Source organism: Maniola hyperantus, chromosome 10 (genome assembly GCF_902806685.2).
Source record: "Maniola hyperantus chromosome 10, iAphHyp1.2, whole genome shotgun sequence".
NCBI lineage: Eukaryota > Metazoa > Arthropoda > Insecta > Lepidoptera > Nymphalidae > Maniola > Maniola hyperantus.
Window position 1 is genome coordinate 1,178,604 of NC_048545.1, and position 19,025 is coordinate 1,197,628.

At 37.6% G+C, this 19,025-nt stretch overlaps 1 protein-coding gene across 2 annotated transcripts; it reads left to right on the plus strand.

The window, feature by feature from the left end:
* Window positions 1–315: 315 nt before the first annotated feature.
* Window positions 316–18,766, plus strand: LOC117986073 (putative transporter svop-1). Of its 2 annotated transcripts, XM_034972893.2 has the most exons (11): window positions 316–2,074; window positions 9,838–9,999; window positions 10,980–11,142; window positions 11,748–11,869; window positions 12,708–12,952; window positions 13,408–13,556; window positions 14,155–14,281; window positions 14,566–14,700; window positions 16,001–16,146; window positions 16,519–16,646; window positions 17,729–18,766. In XM_034972893.2, exons 1-11 carry the CDS (start codon window positions 2,026–2,028, stop codon window positions 17,797–17,799), a joined length of 1,497 nt encoding a protein of 498 aa, XP_034828784.2. In that variant the 5' UTR covers window positions 316–2,025; the 3' UTR covers window positions 17,800–18,766. The 2 variants fall into 2 exon arrangements, with proteins under 2 accessions (XP_034828784.2, XP_069357514.1); XM_069501413.1 differs by lacking the exons at window positions 316–2,074; window positions 9,838–9,999 and adding an exon at window positions 10,323–10,371.
* The last annotated feature ends 259 nt before the right edge of the window (window positions 18,767–19,025 follow it).

Sequence of the window (19,025 nt, forward strand, 5' to 3'; positions counted from 1 at the left end):
GTATGCTCTTAAAAGCACATTATACAGTGGAAGACTATGTAAATGATTAAAAAACCGGCCAAGTGCGAGTCAGGCTCGCGCAATGAGGGTTCCGTACTATAGTCGTATTTTTTCGACATTTTGCACGATAATTCAAAAACTATGATGCATAAAAATAAATAAAAATCTGTTTTAGAATGTACAGGTGAAGACCTTTCATATGATACCCCACTTGATATAGTCACTCACTTCGAAAGTTGAAAATACTAATTATTAGTTCATGACCACAATTTAATTTTTTTTTATGTGATCTAACCCTAAATTCACGGTTTTCAGATTTTTCCCCAAATGTCAGCTATAAGACCCACCTTCCTGCCAAATTTCATGATTCTAGGTCAACGGGAAGTACCCTGTAGGTTTCTTGACAGACAGACGGACAGACAGACAGACAGACAGACAGACAGACAGACAGACAACAAAGTGATCCTATAAGGGTTCCGTTTTTCCTTTTGAGGTACGGAACCCTAAAAAGCTTGGATTTGACTCGCTCCAGCCATGGACGGGGCTGCAGTACAATATGGTATAATAATATTGTAAATGGATGACTTGAAAAGAGCAACCGCCGAGTTTCTTGCTGGTTCTTCTCGCTAGGAACGGCATTCCGAACCAGTAGTAAATTAAATTAGATAACGATTCATAAGAACTTGTAATAAGTCTACTTGAATAAAATAAATTCTATTCTATTCTATTCTAAAAATGTCAATTTCAGTTTATAAAATTACCTATATAATGAATTTTGTAATTCATTTTAAAGATTTCACTTTTTTATCTGTTCTACCAGTATCCACCTAATGTTAAAATAAGTCGCACCACTTATTTTACTTGACTTAGTTTAAGTTTTCTTTATTTACTTTGTTTTCATTTAGGTGTATAAGTCCCGCAAATTGCTATTGCACTAGAACCATGTCTCAATGACATCATTTTGACGTCATTTGACGTATATTTAAGTAAAAATATACCATCAGCTCGAAACTTCAATCTAGTGCTGACGTCACTAAAATGGCGGCCACGCGCATTAGCAATTAGCGGGATTTATAACGCGCGTATCCTCAGCGGGGCAGAAGTGGAGAAGGCGGGTAGAGAGGCGCAAGGGGTGCAACAGATCGACGTGATTTTTGCATGGATAAGGGATATACCTAGTTAAAGACCTGGATAGTGAGATAAGCTACTTTAATTCCGGAAAATCAAAGAGTGTCCACGGGATTTTAACCACCTAAATCTACGAGGACGAAGTCGCGGGCATCAGTTAGTACATCATCATCATCATCATCATCAACTAATAGACGTCCACTGCTGGATATAGGTCTCTTGTAGGGACTTCCACACGCCACGGTCTCGCGCCGCCTGGATCCAGCGGCTCCCTGCGACTCGTCTGATGTCGTCCGTCCACCTAGTGGGGGGTCTTCCAACGCAATAATATTATTAAGTTTGTGAAGATACCTTTAAATACCACAACACGTTGATACCAATGAAAATGAAAATGAAAATGAAAATGAAAATGAAAATCTTTTTTATTCGTATAAACTTTTACAAGTGCTTACGAATAGTCGGATGCATCTACCACTGGTTCGGAATGCCTTTCCTGCCGAGAAGAACCAGCAAGAAACTCGGCGGTTGCTCTTTTCAAATATATGATATAGGTACAAGATTATGCCATATTGTATAAAATAGTATTTGCAGTCTTGTGCGTTGCTGGAACGAGCTGCAGGTCAAATCCACGCTCTTACGCCAATATCTGAAGCTATAGGCTATTAGCCCCAGAACTTATTACTAAGACAGTTTTGTAACAACTTCACTGTCGAACGGTGCTCTATCGCAACAAAAAATAAGTTTAATTTATTAATTAAGAAGTTTTAATTTATTTTAAAAAATGTGTGGTTTTATAGTGACATCATTAAATGCTTAGGAAGTTAAACTGTTTTGAATACGAAGTTTGTGGTTCGGTTTTGATTTGAATAGTGACTTGTCGTACTTTTGATTTGAAAAATGGTCGCCAAAGCTTTTACGACTTTCGAGGAGGCTTTGAGTATGACTGGTGAGAAGAAAGCTTTTTTTAATTAAATTTATGAGCATTTAAGCTTTGCTCGTACATAAAATATGTTTTTAAATTGTTCAATTAAATTTAATTTTTGGAAATTTAATTTCACAAATAAAGGAGATTACGATTGACGTGTGCCACTAGAGTCCGCAACAGGTCAAGATGGCGATCGGGGTATGAGGCGGGGAGACGCCCCGCACACCCGTACGTCACCCGCGCTCGCCCGCACCGGGTTAACGCGAGGGCTGTGCGGGGCGTACCATCCCCGAGTGCCATCTCGATCTGTCGCGTACTATACTTGCGTTAGCTTAGTGTTGCATAGGATAAGCAACGTTGACTTAAGTGTGAAACCGGATGGTTGACCGATTTTAAGAAGTCTGGTTTTGGTCCGGTTTTAGAGCACTTTGAACCGTCGGTCCCGGTTCCCAAGTTCTCTACCTTCTCTCTCTACATTATAATTATTAATAATTAAACAAACTTATTAGGTACCTGTATGTGAAGTTCCATCATAATTATACGAAGTGCTACGCCCGAAGAATCAGTAACACCTAGATATATTATTCTATGTAATTAATATTATTTAACTTCATGGTTCGATTATTCAGCAGTAAGTAAATGGGTATTTTGGGGTTTTTTGTTTGATAACAAATCAGCAATTGCATTTGCATTTTAATGAGTTTACTGATTGTAGCCAAGATCCTGGTAGCATCGGCCCTTTGGCTGGCCAAACTAATTCTTTGTCCAAGGTAGCTTCCAGCTCTTTGGTCCCCGGTTGACTCATAACCCATTTTAGGGTTCCGTAACCAAAAGGGTAAAAACGGAGTCCTATTAATGTCACTCTGCTCTCTGTCTGCCCGTATGTCTGTCTGTCCGGGGACCGGGTGTCATAGGTCTCTAGCTCGTAGACGAAATGAGTTACAAACCTGAAAGCAGAATGACAGATCCTGACCCACCAATTTACACACAATACCTATAAATAATTTATCCTAATAAATAACCACTTAAAAATTAAAAATTGTGATTTTAAACTTGCAGATGGTTTTTATTAGTTTCACAATTTTTTTTTTTTTTTTTAAAGAATATTAGCCATGTTAAATGACTAATATTTCCCTTTCCCCTCCAATTAAGCGTCAGGCTTGTGCTAGGAGTAGGTACGACAATAGTGCAACGGGCGGGGTTTGAACCGTCGACCTTTCTGTTTTCAGTCCACTCCTATACCGGTTGAGCTATTGAGGCTCTTTTATAGGTAAATTGCATATAACCTAGAATCATTATATGACTTAATCAAGTTCTAGAGGTGTTAAATCCTATGTTTAGTTATCAGTGATGAAACAGCAACAAAATGCTGCATAAATCATACGTGTAAACGACTTTTACATAACAAAATGGGTTACGGTTCTATAGAAATTCTGTCATTGTCCTTTGATATTTGGTCTTCTTTTTCTCGAGTCGACGGGCAGCCCAAAAAGCCGCAACCGCGATAGCTCGGTCGGTAGCCTCTTGCAGCTCCTCGGTCGTGCAGGGCACCCAGTCATGTGCGCAATGCTCTGTCTCCGCAGTTATTTTTCAGGGGGATGCCATACCTGAAAAAGGAGCCGGAAAAAAAATTCTTACCCTAAAATGTGGGGTATCGTTGTTTGAACTCATTGAGTAGAGTACGATTTTTTATTTTATTTTTATCTTACCCGACTAGCACACTTGACCGTTTTTTTTAATTGCCTCAAGAGTCCCCGGGCCTCACGGTTGGGCCCCATAAGGCCTTCACGTTATAAAATTATTATTAAAGGCACCGTAACTTCATGGTTCGATTATTCTGCAGTAAGTACTTAGCTAGATGTAATAGGTATGTATAATCTAATAATTTGAAGTCTTATCTAATTTTAACTTTATGAATTTACTAATTACAATAATTATAAAAAAGATTTAAAAATGCAAATGTAATAAAAATCTGCTCAGGTTTCCAACTAATAAATCGTATTACAGTTTTTTGTTTAACAATAGCAGTAGGTAGTGCGCGACAGGGTGAGATGGCAATCGGGGTATGAGGGGGGGGGGGGTTTAAGGTAGTGATAATACCGGGACCGACGCGGGCTTAACATGCTATCCGAGGCACGGATAATAATCTAAATATATAAAAGGAAAAGGTGACTGACTGACTGACTGACTGACTGACTGACTGATCTATCAACGCACAGCGCAAACTACTGGACGGATCGGGCTGAAATTTGGCATGCAGATAGCTTTTATGACGTAGGCATCCGCTAAGAAAGGATTTTTGAAAATTCGACCCCAATGAGGGTGAAATAGGAGTTTGAAATTTGTGTAGTCCTCGCGAACGAAGTCGCGAGCATAAGCTAGTTAATAATATTATGCGTTGTCACAACTAGGGCCGCTCGTCTTTCGTTTTTAGGTAAAACTAGCAGACCCGCCCCGGCTTCACTCGGGTGGAATTTAGAAAATTCATGCAAATAATTTGAAAAATGACATAATTTCATACAAACTTTCATCCCCTATTTAACCCACTTTGGGATGGAATTTTGAAAAATTCTTTCTTAGTGGATACCTACTCTTTACAAAGAACACACCCTCAAAATTTCATGTCTCTAGGACCAGTGGTTTAGGCTGTGCGTTGATATATATGTCAGTCAGTCAGTCAGTCAGGACTTTGAATTATATATATATAGAAGATTATTGTACCTTGTCAATTCAGTTCGGTTTACAGATTTGTACCGTAGTATATAATATATACCTATCGAAGTCTGATGTGGAATAAAATTAGAATTAAATAAAAAATTCTTATCTAAATTAGGTAAGTAATATGTTTTTTAGTTAGTCAAATGTTACAAGGGCAAATAGTTGCGAATTTCAGGCGCCGAAAATGCATGTTTCACTACTCGTACCTTGTAAGAAAATACCGAACTATATTTTCTTTATTAATATTATCAAGGCGAAAGTTTGTGTGTTTGTTTATTACTATTTCAAGGAAAAACTGCTTAATAGATTTGGCTGAAATTTAAAATGTAGATAGATTATTCCTTAGGTTGACACATAGGCTACTTTCATCCCGTAAAATCCATGGTTTCCGCGGTATTTTTAAACATATTCTTACAAGGTAACTTCTTACAAGGTACTAGTAGTGAAACATGTATTTTCGGCGCCTGAAATTCACAACTATTTGCCCTTGTAACATTTGACTAACTAAAAAACATATTGGCGCTAATTCTGTTGTACTCTAACCTAAACCTAAACTAAATTTTAGATTCTTTAATTTTAGGATTTCTATTTCTAAACTGCATTCGCTTTTTTGCTTCAACTAAATTTAAACATCCTAAATGGCCGTCTAAAATGACGTTTGAATTGAATAGTAAGTGTTGCTATTTAAGATAACAAGAACTGCACTAAATTTGTGTTTGATTTTCCCCTTTAATCTTAAAACTATTTTTTGCGAAAAATATCGAACGATGTTACTTGAAATACAAAAATAATAACTTTACTTGATTTATTTAGGTCGAATCACAATAAAAGTGTCGAAAATTGAAGTTTTGTTCATTTTATCGTGTGAAGTAGGCTTAAGTCTTTGATCAAAAGTGCTAGAACCCAGAGCCGTAAAACTAGTTAAAAAAACAGATCTATTATTTTTGTTGCAAATATAATTTCTAACCTAATTTCTTTATGTTTTGTGGTTAAAGAATCTTAGTTTTTGTTACAAAACTTTGTGAAAATAGTGGTTATGTGCATAAAATAGATAAAAGCAAAGAATTTTGCTTGGAATCTTACCTACCTACCTTACCTTGAAATCACCGAGGTACCTAATTGTCAAACTCTTGCTAGGAAATCAATGCAAACAGATGAAAAGCAATCATCCTAAATAACTGACTGCCACAGAGTACATTGAATATACAGGTAAAGGAATATACAGCGAGGAAGTTCTGAAACTTGGCGGTATACTTACAAATCTGGCGTGCAAGGACGTGGAACGAGGTATCCATGAATTCTGCTATGAATTCAACAAACTAAGGCGGTAATGTGATTTAAGGCATGAAAGTACCTACAAGATCAAGATTGAATGTATATACCTACGTGTATAATAATAATAATAACAGGTAACAGCTGGTATCATCATAATGATCAACTCATTGCAAGCTCACCTCTCAAAATGTAGTTTGGCCATAGTCCACCACTCTGTCCAAGTGCAGATTGACAGACTTCACACACCTTTGAGAACACTATGGAGAACTCTCAGGCATGTAGGTTTCCTCACAATGTTTTCCTTCACGGTTAAAGAAAGTGATACTTAATTGCTTATTAAACAGCTAGTACATATTATAATATAGCAAAAAATGGAAGTGTAGCATACCTACATAAAAATAATAATTACAGGCAACAGTTAGTATCATCACACGATCAACTCATTGCCGGCTGACTACTGAGCAGGGGACTCCTCTCAAAACGGGAAGAGTTTGGCCATTGTCCACCACTCTGGCCGAGTGCACATTGACAGATTTCACACACCTTTGAGAACACTATGGAGAACTCTCAGGCATTTAGGTTTCCTCACAATGGTTTGGTTCACCGTTAAAGAAAGTGATGCTTAATTGCATAGTAAACAGCTAGTATGCATAGCAAAAAATTGAAGTGTAGGATACATTAGGTACACCTTTCAACACATCATCATAACAAACTTTCAACGTTGATAATTTTTATTTCAGCCCATTTCATGAAACCAAGTATATGGAGTCTGCGAGTTAAAAAGATGTTCCGTCACTCATCTACCAAAAATGAACAGTTGTTTCCTAAACTTAATTTTTATTTAAATGTTATTGAAATAAATATTAATTATGTACAGTACAGAATGAAACATATGTATATATTTTATTATTTTATTTAATAAAAGTAATTGTTAATTAAGTATCTGATTGAAGTTTTCTTGCTTTTGTTAGGAAATTCTTGCCTTCATCATACTGAGCAGCTGTAGTATGACTTAGTTGTACTAGTACTACCTGAAAAATGAAATTTATAATCTATAGGTATAAATAGTTCAAAATTAGTTTTCAGTCCCTATTTATATCAATTTCAATGCAGTCTTCACCATAACAATTATAAAATCATTTTTTGAGGTTTGCATATTCTTTGGCTAAAATCTATAGAGTACTTATACTTTGAATTAGCTCAGACTAGACATAGTTAAAACATAATACTTTAAGCACAGATATGTATAGAGAGCATACTTTGACTTTGCTCTGACGTAAGTTTCAGTTAAAACGAGACAGATTTATGCCAATGATATAACTCTGTCTCTTTTATCAGTATCTTAAGTCTATGCAAAGTCAGAGATCTATAGATTTCAAACTAAATAAAGGTTGAGTCTATAGATTTCTGTATTAATTTGTAGAATTATAGGAATGTGTAGAAAACTTTAGTCCGTTTTCAATAAAATAGATCTAGAAAAGATAAAAGAAATCAAATTATTTTTTGACGTTATTTCTCTTCTAACTATGGGTTCCATACCTCAAAAGGAACCATTATAGGATCACTTTAGGTACTAGAAGTACCCTATATACTTCTTGTGACCTAAAGGCAGGTAGCTAGGTCAGTACATCATCATCATCATCATCATTATCAATCCATCGCCGGGTCACTACTACTGAGCACGGGTCACCTCTCCGAATAAGGTGTTTTGGCTATAATCTACCACACTGACCAAGTGCGGATTGGCAGACTTCACACATTTTTGAGGATGTTATGGAGAAGTCCTAGCTTTTCTCTCTCTCTTCTGTACATATTATGTAAATGTAAAAATATAAACTGACTGACTGACATCAGCATATAAGCTGCTGACTCCTGAGTCTAGTAATTTATTAAGCTGCTGAGTTTAAAAACTTGAGAATTTGCATGTAAGGAACGTTTACTTTAAGTACCTATATAGACCACTACGACATAATTTTCAGATACTTACATAGGTACTTATTCCACCCGAACAAAGCTGGGGCAGGTACAACTCAGGCAGGTCAGCTAGTTAACCTGAAATGTGATACCCATATGGGTATGGGTATACCTATATAGGTATACCCATATGGGTATGGGTATACCTATATAGGTAAACTCAACAAGATCCTATCATGATATGTTTAGGAATTACAAGATGTATCTACTAGGTACTTCTCAACTAAAACTTATCAGATGATTAAAGTGAACCCAGGCTATGTCAGTTAGTTGTAGTTATCTATACTGTACTGTAGCTAGTATAAGTACCTACTTATGCATGTAATAGGTAGTCTTTCAAGCAGGTATCTACTGAGTTGAAAATAAAGAAGTAACTGGGTACTACTCAAGTACTTAGTTCAATACTAGGGGTATGTAAGTATAAGACATAACTAAATGTAAAATCTGTTAATTTAGCCTATAAATAAACCTTTAGGTGAACTCATTAAGATTTTAGAACTTAAACTTTATTATAAGTACCTACTCTACCACCACACTTATTCTGCTTTATTTTTGATATGTTTAGCAATAAGTAGTAGGTAGTAGGAATTAATCTCATTGATAATGATAACAAGGCATCAAGTTTTACCTTGGCATACCTAATTGGCAAAGATTTATGTTCACACTAATATTTAGGTAGCTACCTATGCAAGTTTTTGTCTCTGGGTATGTTCCTTTATGCATCTAACCTAGTTGGGCACAGAGATTTTTCACAAGGACACATACTAGTGAAGGATATACTTATAGGCTACTTTTATTAGGTAGGTAGGTAAGCTAAGTACCTACAGAAAAGTATCCTAGTCCCACAGGATTTTCGAACAGCTGCCACTTGCTAGTTAAGAAATAAGGAGACTTAAGGATCTTAGGTTTGCCTTGCTGAAGCCGCCAGGATGTCTGTGGAGGTGTCTGATACTCTTAGACAACAAAGTAGATAACCAACCTAATTATTTTTTGTGAATTAACGACGAGCCAGAGAAACCACGTATATTTCCATTTTATAAAGTTTAAATTAAATTAAAACACTTAAAAGACACTTTTTTTATCTTAAATATAACAATTCTAAACTCAAATAAAAATATTTCTTTCAAAACACGTCCATTTTGCCATTTAAGCAGACTCTTTAAATTTAGTGGGCACCTCGCGAGGTCCACTCTAATTTTAGAAAATTTTAGGTTGACGTTTCTTAATTTAGGCATTTAGTTCGTGCAACAGAATAACTTTTGCTCTTTAAAATCTAAATTGAATAGTTTAGTGCTGTCAAATTCAATTTTAGGTTAGACCTGTCATTTAAGTGGGTTTTCAGAATAACACACCTTTCTAAGTCTAATATTAGACATTTTAAAATTAGAAAACCGCCTAGAGAATCGGCCCCAATTACTTACCTAATTTAGATAAGAATTTTTTATTTAATTCTAATTTTATTCCACATCAGACTTCGATAGGTATAATATACTTAGGTATAAATCTGTAAACCGAACTGAATTGACAAGGTACAATAATTCTACCTAAAAACGAAAGACGAGCGGCCCTAGTTGTGACAACGCATAATATTATTAACTAGCTTATGCTCGCGACTTCGTCGTGCCGATTACTAACCTAACTCCCGTACAAAATTCAATAGATATAATGCAAATAAGTAGGCATATTTACCTACCTACTAACTAGGAATAAGTAACTAAGAAAAATGTAAAAGCTGTTTGTGTTCCATTAAAGAGGAAAATAAAGATTTTCAAAAGAATCCTATCATTTAAGTATTTCTTTTCTACATTTGTCCACAGGTTTCGGGAAGTTCAACTTCCTGGCCATGTTGGTGAACATCAGCCTGATCACTGGCATGGTGTTTGAGGTCATGTCAGTGGCATACCTGGTGCCTGCCAGTGCATGCGAGCTCAACACTACCGTCTCCCAGCAGGGACTCATGGCTGGCATGCCACTTTTAGGCAAGTATATCTTTCTTCTAACATGTTCGCGGCATATTTGTGGCATGCCTGGTACCAACCAGAGCGTGCGAGCTCAACACTACCGTCTCCCAGCAGGGACTCATGGCTGGCATGCCACTTTTAGGCAAGTATATCTTTCTTCTAACATGTTCGCGGCATATTTGTGGCATGCCTGGTACCAACCAGAGCGTGCGAGCTCAACACTACCGTCTCCCAGCAGGGACTCATGGCTGGCATGCCACTTTTAGGCAAGTATATTTTTCTTCTAACATGTTCGCGGCATATTTGTGGCATGCCTGGTACCAACCAGAGCGTGCGAGCTCAACACTACCGTCTCCCAGCAGGGACTCATGGCTGGCATGCCACTTTTAGGCAAGTGAGTTTTTCTGTATCGTAGTGCCGTCGCCGTCGACATAAGGCACACAATTATGAAGTTACAATTGTAATTAGGTAATTTTTTTATAAAACGTAAGCACCTAATTATATAAATGTAAATGTCATTTTCGGTATCATAAAGTTAATGTATTATACGTAAGATTATGCTTCCTTACACAAGTCTTATGTACAAAATTAAAATCTGGTTTTAATATGCCTATAATTTTGCATAAAATTACATTAGATTTCCGAAATTAATAAAATGTATGTATTTTATCCTTAATTATTCGTCATTTAATTTGCCTCTACCCTTATCTATCTCCGTCCGTCCGTCCGTCTATCTGTCGGTCAGAGATCGACACGTTGCGTAAGTAAAATAGTGGCCCAACATTATTGAAATAAAAAAATATACTTTCAGTTTAATTCTGTAATGTTCTCAAAGGTGTGTGAAGTCTGTCAATCTGCACTTGGCCAGCATGGTGTATTATGGCCTAACCTCTTGTCATTCTGAGAGTATTCGTACATGGACATAGGATGATGATGATTTTTTAGCCACTTCCAAAAAGGAGATGGTTCTTAATTCGGGCTGTTTTTTTGTATTACAGGTATAATAGCCACGTCCCACTTCTGGGGCTATCTAGCGGACACGAAGGGGCGCAGGAAGATCCTGGCGCTGTGCATGATCCTCGCCTTCCTCGCCGGTGGCGCCTCTGCGCTGTCTCCCGACTGGATTGTATTTAGCGTCCTCAAATTTTTGTCTTCAGCAGCGTGAGTTACTAGCTTTTTAGGGTTCCGTACCTCAAAAGGATAAACGGAACCCTTATAGGCTCGCTTCGTTATCTGTCTGTCTGTCGTGTCTGTCAAGAAACCTATAGGGTACTTCTCGTTGACCTAGAATCATGAAAGTCAGTTTTTTTTTTTTTTTTTTTAAAGAATATTAGCCATGTTAAATGACTAATATTCCCCTTTCCTCTCCAATTAAGCGCTGACGCTTGTGCTAGGAGTAGGTACGACAATAGTGCAACGGGCGGGGGTTTGAACCGTCGACCTTTCGGTTTTCAGTCCACTCCTATACACGTTGTGCTATTGGGGCTCTCAAGTTAGGTAGGTAGTAGGTGCGAAGGAGTTATTCCCAAATTCGCTCGGGTGAAAATTCTGAAATCCTTTCTCACACTTTCTTCAACCAACGTGCAAAGATTATAGACACAATGGTTTGATTTATATACGTTTCAGTCTGTTTGTTCTTGTATATAAAAATTTAATTTTTGTAACTTCTTGAATCGTTATTCGTTTTGAAGGGTACAATCTCAGCTCAATCTATGTAGCCAATAGCCATGCATTACAATTATTACAATTTTAGTTTTTCTTTATAGGGTTTCAGGAACCTATGCATTGGCAGTCAGTCTGTTAAGTGAATGCACGCCACAAAATCGAAGATCTGTATTAGTGGCATCAACATCCACTACATATTTAGCAGCTTCTGGAGTGATGGCTGGTAAACGTTTACTCTTTATTCATGAGAAGGAAAAGCATTACTGATAGATTCACTCGACGATTCGAAAGCAATTTGTAAAAGTTTATTTAAAGAAAAACTTTTGTACACATATAATTTTTTAAACATATATATTGTATATATTATATTATATTTTATAGTATGTACCTATTAGAGTGTATGTGTTTATATATACCTATATATATTTATATATATATTATATTTATAGCTACATTGTGACTCCCCGTCTTACAGTTCTATAAGTTCTTAAGTATGGGTTGCCTGGAAGAGATCACTTTAGTGATAAGGTCGCCCTTTGTTTTTTAAGTGTATCCTGTATTCTTACTCTCTGTAAATCTATTAACAATAAAGTTATTTTAAATTAAATTAAATTAAAATTTTGTCTTCTAAAATGTCTTCAAAATCTCTAACTGCAGTCAATCTGTTCATGTCACCATGAACGAGTGATCCTATTTTAATGTACTTGAAATTTTTTTACCTGACTGCTGCAAGCCCAAAAGGAGGGTTATGTAATTGACCTGTATGTACATCCAGGTCCGTTCCTATGTCCACTCGTAACTACTCAACGACTCAACCGATTTTGAAAAATGATATGTCATTCGTCTTGATCATCATACCTACATCAAATTCATAAAAAAAATCTTTATGTGCTTTTGCGGCCTGAAAAATTTGCAATTCAAACTGCAGTCGGCCTTTTTTTGGAAACTTTTTAAATTACTTGTAATTCATTGAAAGATAGATTTACCGGAATTGTTTTTAGCTTTAATTTACCGATTATAATATACATAAATTATATTTACCCTGTAATATTTTGTTTCAGTACTATGCATCCCTGTTTTACAGCTGAGTTTCTCATACGACATCCCACTGTTGGGCATCACATTCACTCCATGGCGTCTCCTGAACATAATCTTCGCCATGCCCTGCGCCATCGGGGCGATCGGGGTGTACATATCTTACGAGAGCCCGAGGTACTTGCTTAGCATTGGAGAAGACTATAAAGCCATGGAGGTACTGAAACGATTCTTTGTGATCAATTCGGGGAAGAGCGCTGATGAGTATAAAGTGAGTGAGTGAATAGACACACGTATCTACAGAACAGTTACTCAAACGCATCAATTAAATATTGTACATTTTTAACCGACTTCAAAAAAAGGAGGAGGTTGGGAGATATCGGCTCACCCTGCCTGACTCCCCTTTCTATTGGAAACTCTTTCATTTTAATACCTGGTATTAAAATAGACGCCCAGACTCCAAAAACCTGAAATCAAAAGGTTAATGCTATCGAGCCATTAGTATTATTAAATCTTTTTATACGTATCGATTGTTTCTACGGTTTGAATACTACAAGGTTGAATTCTCGGTCCTATTCTATTGTTAATATATATTAATGACTTATGACATGAACGTAGTTTTAATCGGAACATTTCAATAGTTTTTAACATCATTAAATAAAGTAAAAATAGATATAGGCGAGCCGCAGTGATTTCCAAAGTCATGCAAGTTTTTCTGTCAAACAGGTAGGCACTCTAGTCCTAGGAGAAGATATAGGAAAGGCAGCTGAAGGCTTTTGGGCGTCAATCGTCTCTCAGACAGTGCCACTTATGAAACCACCCCTATTGAAGAATACTGTGCTTCTATCGATATTATTCATCATTCTTTATTTTGGGTAAGTAACTTCCTGTTAGAGTTTTACCAAGTCAGGGTACTAAAATTGCAAAAAAGGAACTCCTATGATGCGACTAAGTCCATCTGTCCGTCCGTCTGTTACAGCTACTTATTTCAGTGACTACTAATGCCAACTTGAAATTTCGAATGAAATCAAATATTGCTTAGCCAACCTTAACAGCAATGAATAAAGTACTTAATAAAAAAATACTATTGCAAAAGGTACCGAAATAGGGGATTGAAATTTTTAAGTGGGGTATCATAATTATTATGACAGAAGAAGAAGAAAGAAGAATAAAAAAGGTAATACTCCTAGCGTAGTCTTCTACTTGCATGTGAAAGACAGTTCAGTAATTTCGTTTGGAACGTGTCCCGGAAAAACTGACCAAAATTTTTAAATATTATTTTTAATTTTTCTTAATATGTACCTAATTTTATTCTTGTAAGTAGATACATGTGAAATGCAAAAAGAAAGAATAAAGAATAAAATATGGTAACTAAACAACTAACGTATTGCTCTTAGTAAAAGGGGGTTATTGGAATTTGAATTTTATTTATTTTTATTTTTCATAGATGTACCGAAACACGTTTTTTTCCAGGATAAATCCCTTCTTAGTGTGGTTACCTTTCATCACGGATGGTGTAGTGAAGTCCTTAGAAAATGGTAATAATGACCTCAATTTCTGCGAAATGTTGAACTCAGATAAAAATACTACTGTAATTGAGGTATGCAGCACAAAGGTTTTGCCAGAGCAACAACATGCGACAATGAGGCATGCTACAAATAGAAATATTAAGTTTGCAGCCTTGCGGCCTTAAGCAGCATGCGGATGTATACTTTATGCCGAGACAACAACGTGTAGAATTGGAATATTACGATACTACAGTCCTAAGTTTTAAATTATGACGGTACACCATGCGACACTGTGGCATGCCACAATATCGCGCTATGTTGCTCTGGTGTAATTTATTAGGTTTGTGGCTTTAAAACGATAAGTAATTTGTTTCAGATCAATGATTGCAGCCTCAACAAGTTTGCGCTGATCACAGTGTTCGTGATCAGTATCATGATCGCTGCTCTCAACGTGGTCCTTAGTTGTGTGGTCAATTGCGTCGGAAGGAAAAACATGTTTATATGTATACAAGTAAGTTCCTTTTACACTGCCTCTTCTCTTTCAGAGCACTCCCCTCACACCTTCCAACAGCAGTGGGATCCTTGGAGTCCACATTTCGAGCGAGGTTCAATTCCGCGATCATTTGGAAAGCAAGGCCAAATTAGCCTCCAAAAAGCTTGGGGTGCTCAACAGAGCAAAGCGGTACTTCGCGCCCGAGCATAGGCTCCTACTCTATAAGGCGCAAGTCCGCCCTCACATGGAGTACTGCTCCCACCTTTGGGCTGGAGCACCCCAGTACCAACTCCTTCCATTTGATCGGATCCAAAGGCGGGCTGTTCGACGTGTGGACGATCCCAAACTAACCGCCTCGTTGGAAAGCCTGGAGCACCGCAGAGACGTTAGCTCTCTATGCGTGTTCTATCGCCTGTATAATGGGGAGTGCTCTGAAGAGCTTTTTGACCTCATTCCACCCTCTTTTTTCTACAACCGCACCGCGCGCCACCGTAAGGAATTTCACCCTCACCATCTGGGTGTCTGGTGCACTTCGACCGTCCGCTGCGCCAGATCCTTCTTTCCACGCACGTGCAAACTGTGGAACCAACTCCCATCGGCGGTGTTCCCACTAGATTATAACATGGGGTTATTCAAGGGGCGGACCAACAAATTCCTAAAAGGCCGGCAACGCATCGGCGGCTCCTCTGGTGCTGCAAATGTTCATGGGCGGCGGTAATCACTTAACATCAGGTGACCCGCCTGCTCGCTTGCTGCTATATCTATTTAAAAAAAAAAAAAAAAGTTGCATACTTTACATTTTTGGTCACATAGCGATAGTAGGTACTCGACAGGTCGAGATGGCAATCGAGGCATGAGGCGGGGGGGACGCCCCGCAGACCCGCACGTCACCCATGCTATCCCGCACTGGGTTAGCGCGGGGGCTGTCATAATACCATACCATAAAGTTTAAATGTTAGTGGAGGGGTTCCGGGAAGGCAAAACAATTGAGTGTAGGCGGTACGAACTCCGAAGTTCGACGAGTTAGCTAGTTAAATTAAAAAATATATAAATTAACTAGTTTACGCTCGCGACTTCGTACGCGTGGACTACACAAATTTCAAACCCCTATTTCACCCCCTTAGGGGTTGAATTTTCAAAAATCCTTTCTTAGAGGATGCCTACGTCATAATAGCTATCTGCATGCCAAATCTTAGCCCAATCCGTCCAGTAATTTGAGCTGTGCGTTGATAGATCAGTCAGTCAATCAGTCAGTCACCTTTTCCTTTTATATATTTAGATTAAAAAAAAAAAACCACGACTATAACTTGTGTTCCAGGTGGTGTCCGGCATAGCAGGTATTTGCGTGGGCGTGTCGAGCTCGTGGGTCGCGAGCGTGGTGTTTCTGGCCATCTTCGTGGCCGGATTGCTCAACCTCGGCATACTGTCGAGTATCAGTGTCGATGTCTTCCCTACTTATGTCAAGTACGTACATTTTTTTAGGGTTCCGTACCTCAAAAGAAAAAACGGAACCCTTATAGGATCACTTTGTTGTCTGTCGATCTGTCAAGAAACCTATAGGGTACTTCCCGTTGACCTAGACTCATGAAATTTGGCAGGTAGGTAGATCTTATAGCTGACATTAGGGGAAAGATCTGAAAACCGTGAATTTGTGGTTACATCACACAAAGAAAATTAAATTGTGCTCATGAACTAATAATTATCAGTAAGTTAACTATATCAAGTGGGGTATCATATGAAAGGTCTTCCCCTGTGCATTCTAAAACAGATTTTTATTTATTTTTATGCAGAACGCACTTGGCCGGTTTTTTACCATTATAATTGTTATGTTCTCAGAGCGATGGCGGTATGCGTGATCCTGATGGTGGGGCGGGGCACCTCAGTCCTGGGCATCAGCGTCGCCAAGAACATGCTTGTCAGCGACTGCGAAATGTCCTTCTACTGTTTCGGTGGACTTACATTTGGTAATTCATTACAAACAGAACATTAGTGTTTTTTTTATAAAGAATATTAGCCATGTTAAATATCTACATAGTATAAAATAAAGTAGCCTTCCGCTATCTGTATGTATGTATGTATGAACGCGTAGATCTTTTAAACTACGCAACGGATTTTAATGCGGTTTTCACCAATAGATAGAGTGATTCAAGAGAAAGGTTTATAGATATAGTTTAATTCTCAAAAAATTAGAGATCCCTAGGGAAATTGAAATAATGTGAATTAGGTCGGAAAAAATCCTCTCATTTGAGAGTTTCCGAGGCGTGCGCTGCCTAAAGGCATGGCATTGCATTGCATAAATACATTGCACCCATGCAAAGCCGGAGCGGGTCGCTAGTGACTAATATTCCCCTCTCCTCTCCAACTAAGCGTCAAGCTTGTGCTAGGAGTAGGTACGACAATAGTGCAACGGGTGGGGTTTGAACCGTCGACCTTTCAGTTTTCGGTCCACTCCTTTACCGGTTGAGCTATTGAGGCTCTAAAGTTGGTTCTACATTGCTGCTTAATTGAGTGATATTAAAATTTTATTTCGGTGAAAACCTTCAATGGATTATAATTAGATAAATATGAAATGCGCTCGGTGGCTATCATTCAGTATTGGACATAATCGGCGAACTTATATTGATAATTCCAAACCTTGCCAAGTACCTACAGTACCCGGCACGGAATATTGTAATCGACCAAGAATCGACCTTTAGAAAGAGATAGCGGTTTTGTAGAGCATTGTCTTTGTTGTTGAGAGACCGACAAAACGTCACGTAGGTATGAGTGACAGAGACAACACTCTACAAAGCCGAAATCTCATTCTAATTCTAGGCACAGCCCCACTAGAATTTTACGTTAGCCTTCTCTAATTAAGTACTATACAAAGCATGCCCGGGTGCGTCTGATGCTAAGAAGACGGACAGCATTTCTGAGCTACAGCACAAAATAAGAAGGGTATTTTGTGGCTACAGCCAGACTGATCCTCTGCATAAATAAAAAGCTATTACTTTTGAAACGTCTCGAAAAACTTACAATTTCTAATGTTGTTAATATTTTTTTACAGTTGGTGGATTAATCGCATTTCTTTTACCGAATGAAAACGCCCTTCTGAAGAAAACTCCCCTGGACTCTTAGGGTGAAAATCTATAGAACGCACTCTGACTTTGCTTAGACTTAGGGCCGGACTTTGAAAAATAGGTATTGCAGACTATTGCAGTTGCGCTCACCTCCCACCTGTCCCCGTAAACTACGAAAGGGCCAACTGCAGCTCAGGCTGATTTTACCTACAAAAACCTTGCCAAAAAGACGTTTCGTATTAGGCGATTCCCTTCTTCAAAACTGGATAAATCTCAAAAATTCTTATACCAAAATTTAGAGGAAAAGTATATCTATGCTTCTGTCATTTTCTTTTTTGTTAAAACTTATCAAATTTGTCTGATAGTCGCCTGAACCTGGCGGTAAAAACGGGCAATTTTTTCGGGTTTTGGGATTGTCATATTTCTTTTCGTGATTAAGTTTTGGAAAAAAGGAAATAACAGAGGCACGTTTTAATTAAACCTAGATTTTTCATATCGTGTAGAAACCAAAGGGGTGTGGGTTTATTTAAAAATGTGGCCCACTTCCATCTTAGACTGCATCATCACTTACCACCAGGTGAGATTGCAGCCAAGGGCTAACTTGTGTCTGAATAAAAAATAAATGTCGGGCTGAGTCGAGCCGACTAGCCCCGACAAACTGACTGCTTGCAAGTTTTATACCTACTTATCTATTTGTAGAATATAATTAATTCATTAAAATAATTGTTATATAATTTTCCATGTAATAAAATAAATATTATGTATGAAATTGCATTCCATTGTTGTATTGGAAACTTACGACCTGTGATCCCATCTGCAATTATATGTATTTGTTTATAATATGATACCATTGTACATATTTGATAGAATAAAAATATATAGGATTAATAAATAAACTGAGATAAATAAATAAGTTATTTGTATACGACTTTAGTTTCTTTGTTGAGTAGATAAACTACCTTGTCCTACTAAGGTTAGGTACCTGCTTACAAGTGCTGACAATGATTATGATATCATGCAATCTAAGGCCCGCCATACACGTCACCTGTCACCTGTTAAATTATAATATGTGTATCTGCATGTGTGTGTATATGTGTAGGTATATGTATTATATGTTCTTTGTTTTTAACATTAAGTTAGTATATTATAATATAGTAATTCTAATTTTCTTATTTCTAATTTTGTTTTTTGACAAAAGTAGGCATGATGTAATGCGCAGACGTACGCATTGAGGGTCAAACCTCTGTGGTTTTTTTACAATGCGTACTACCTATTATATGTAAA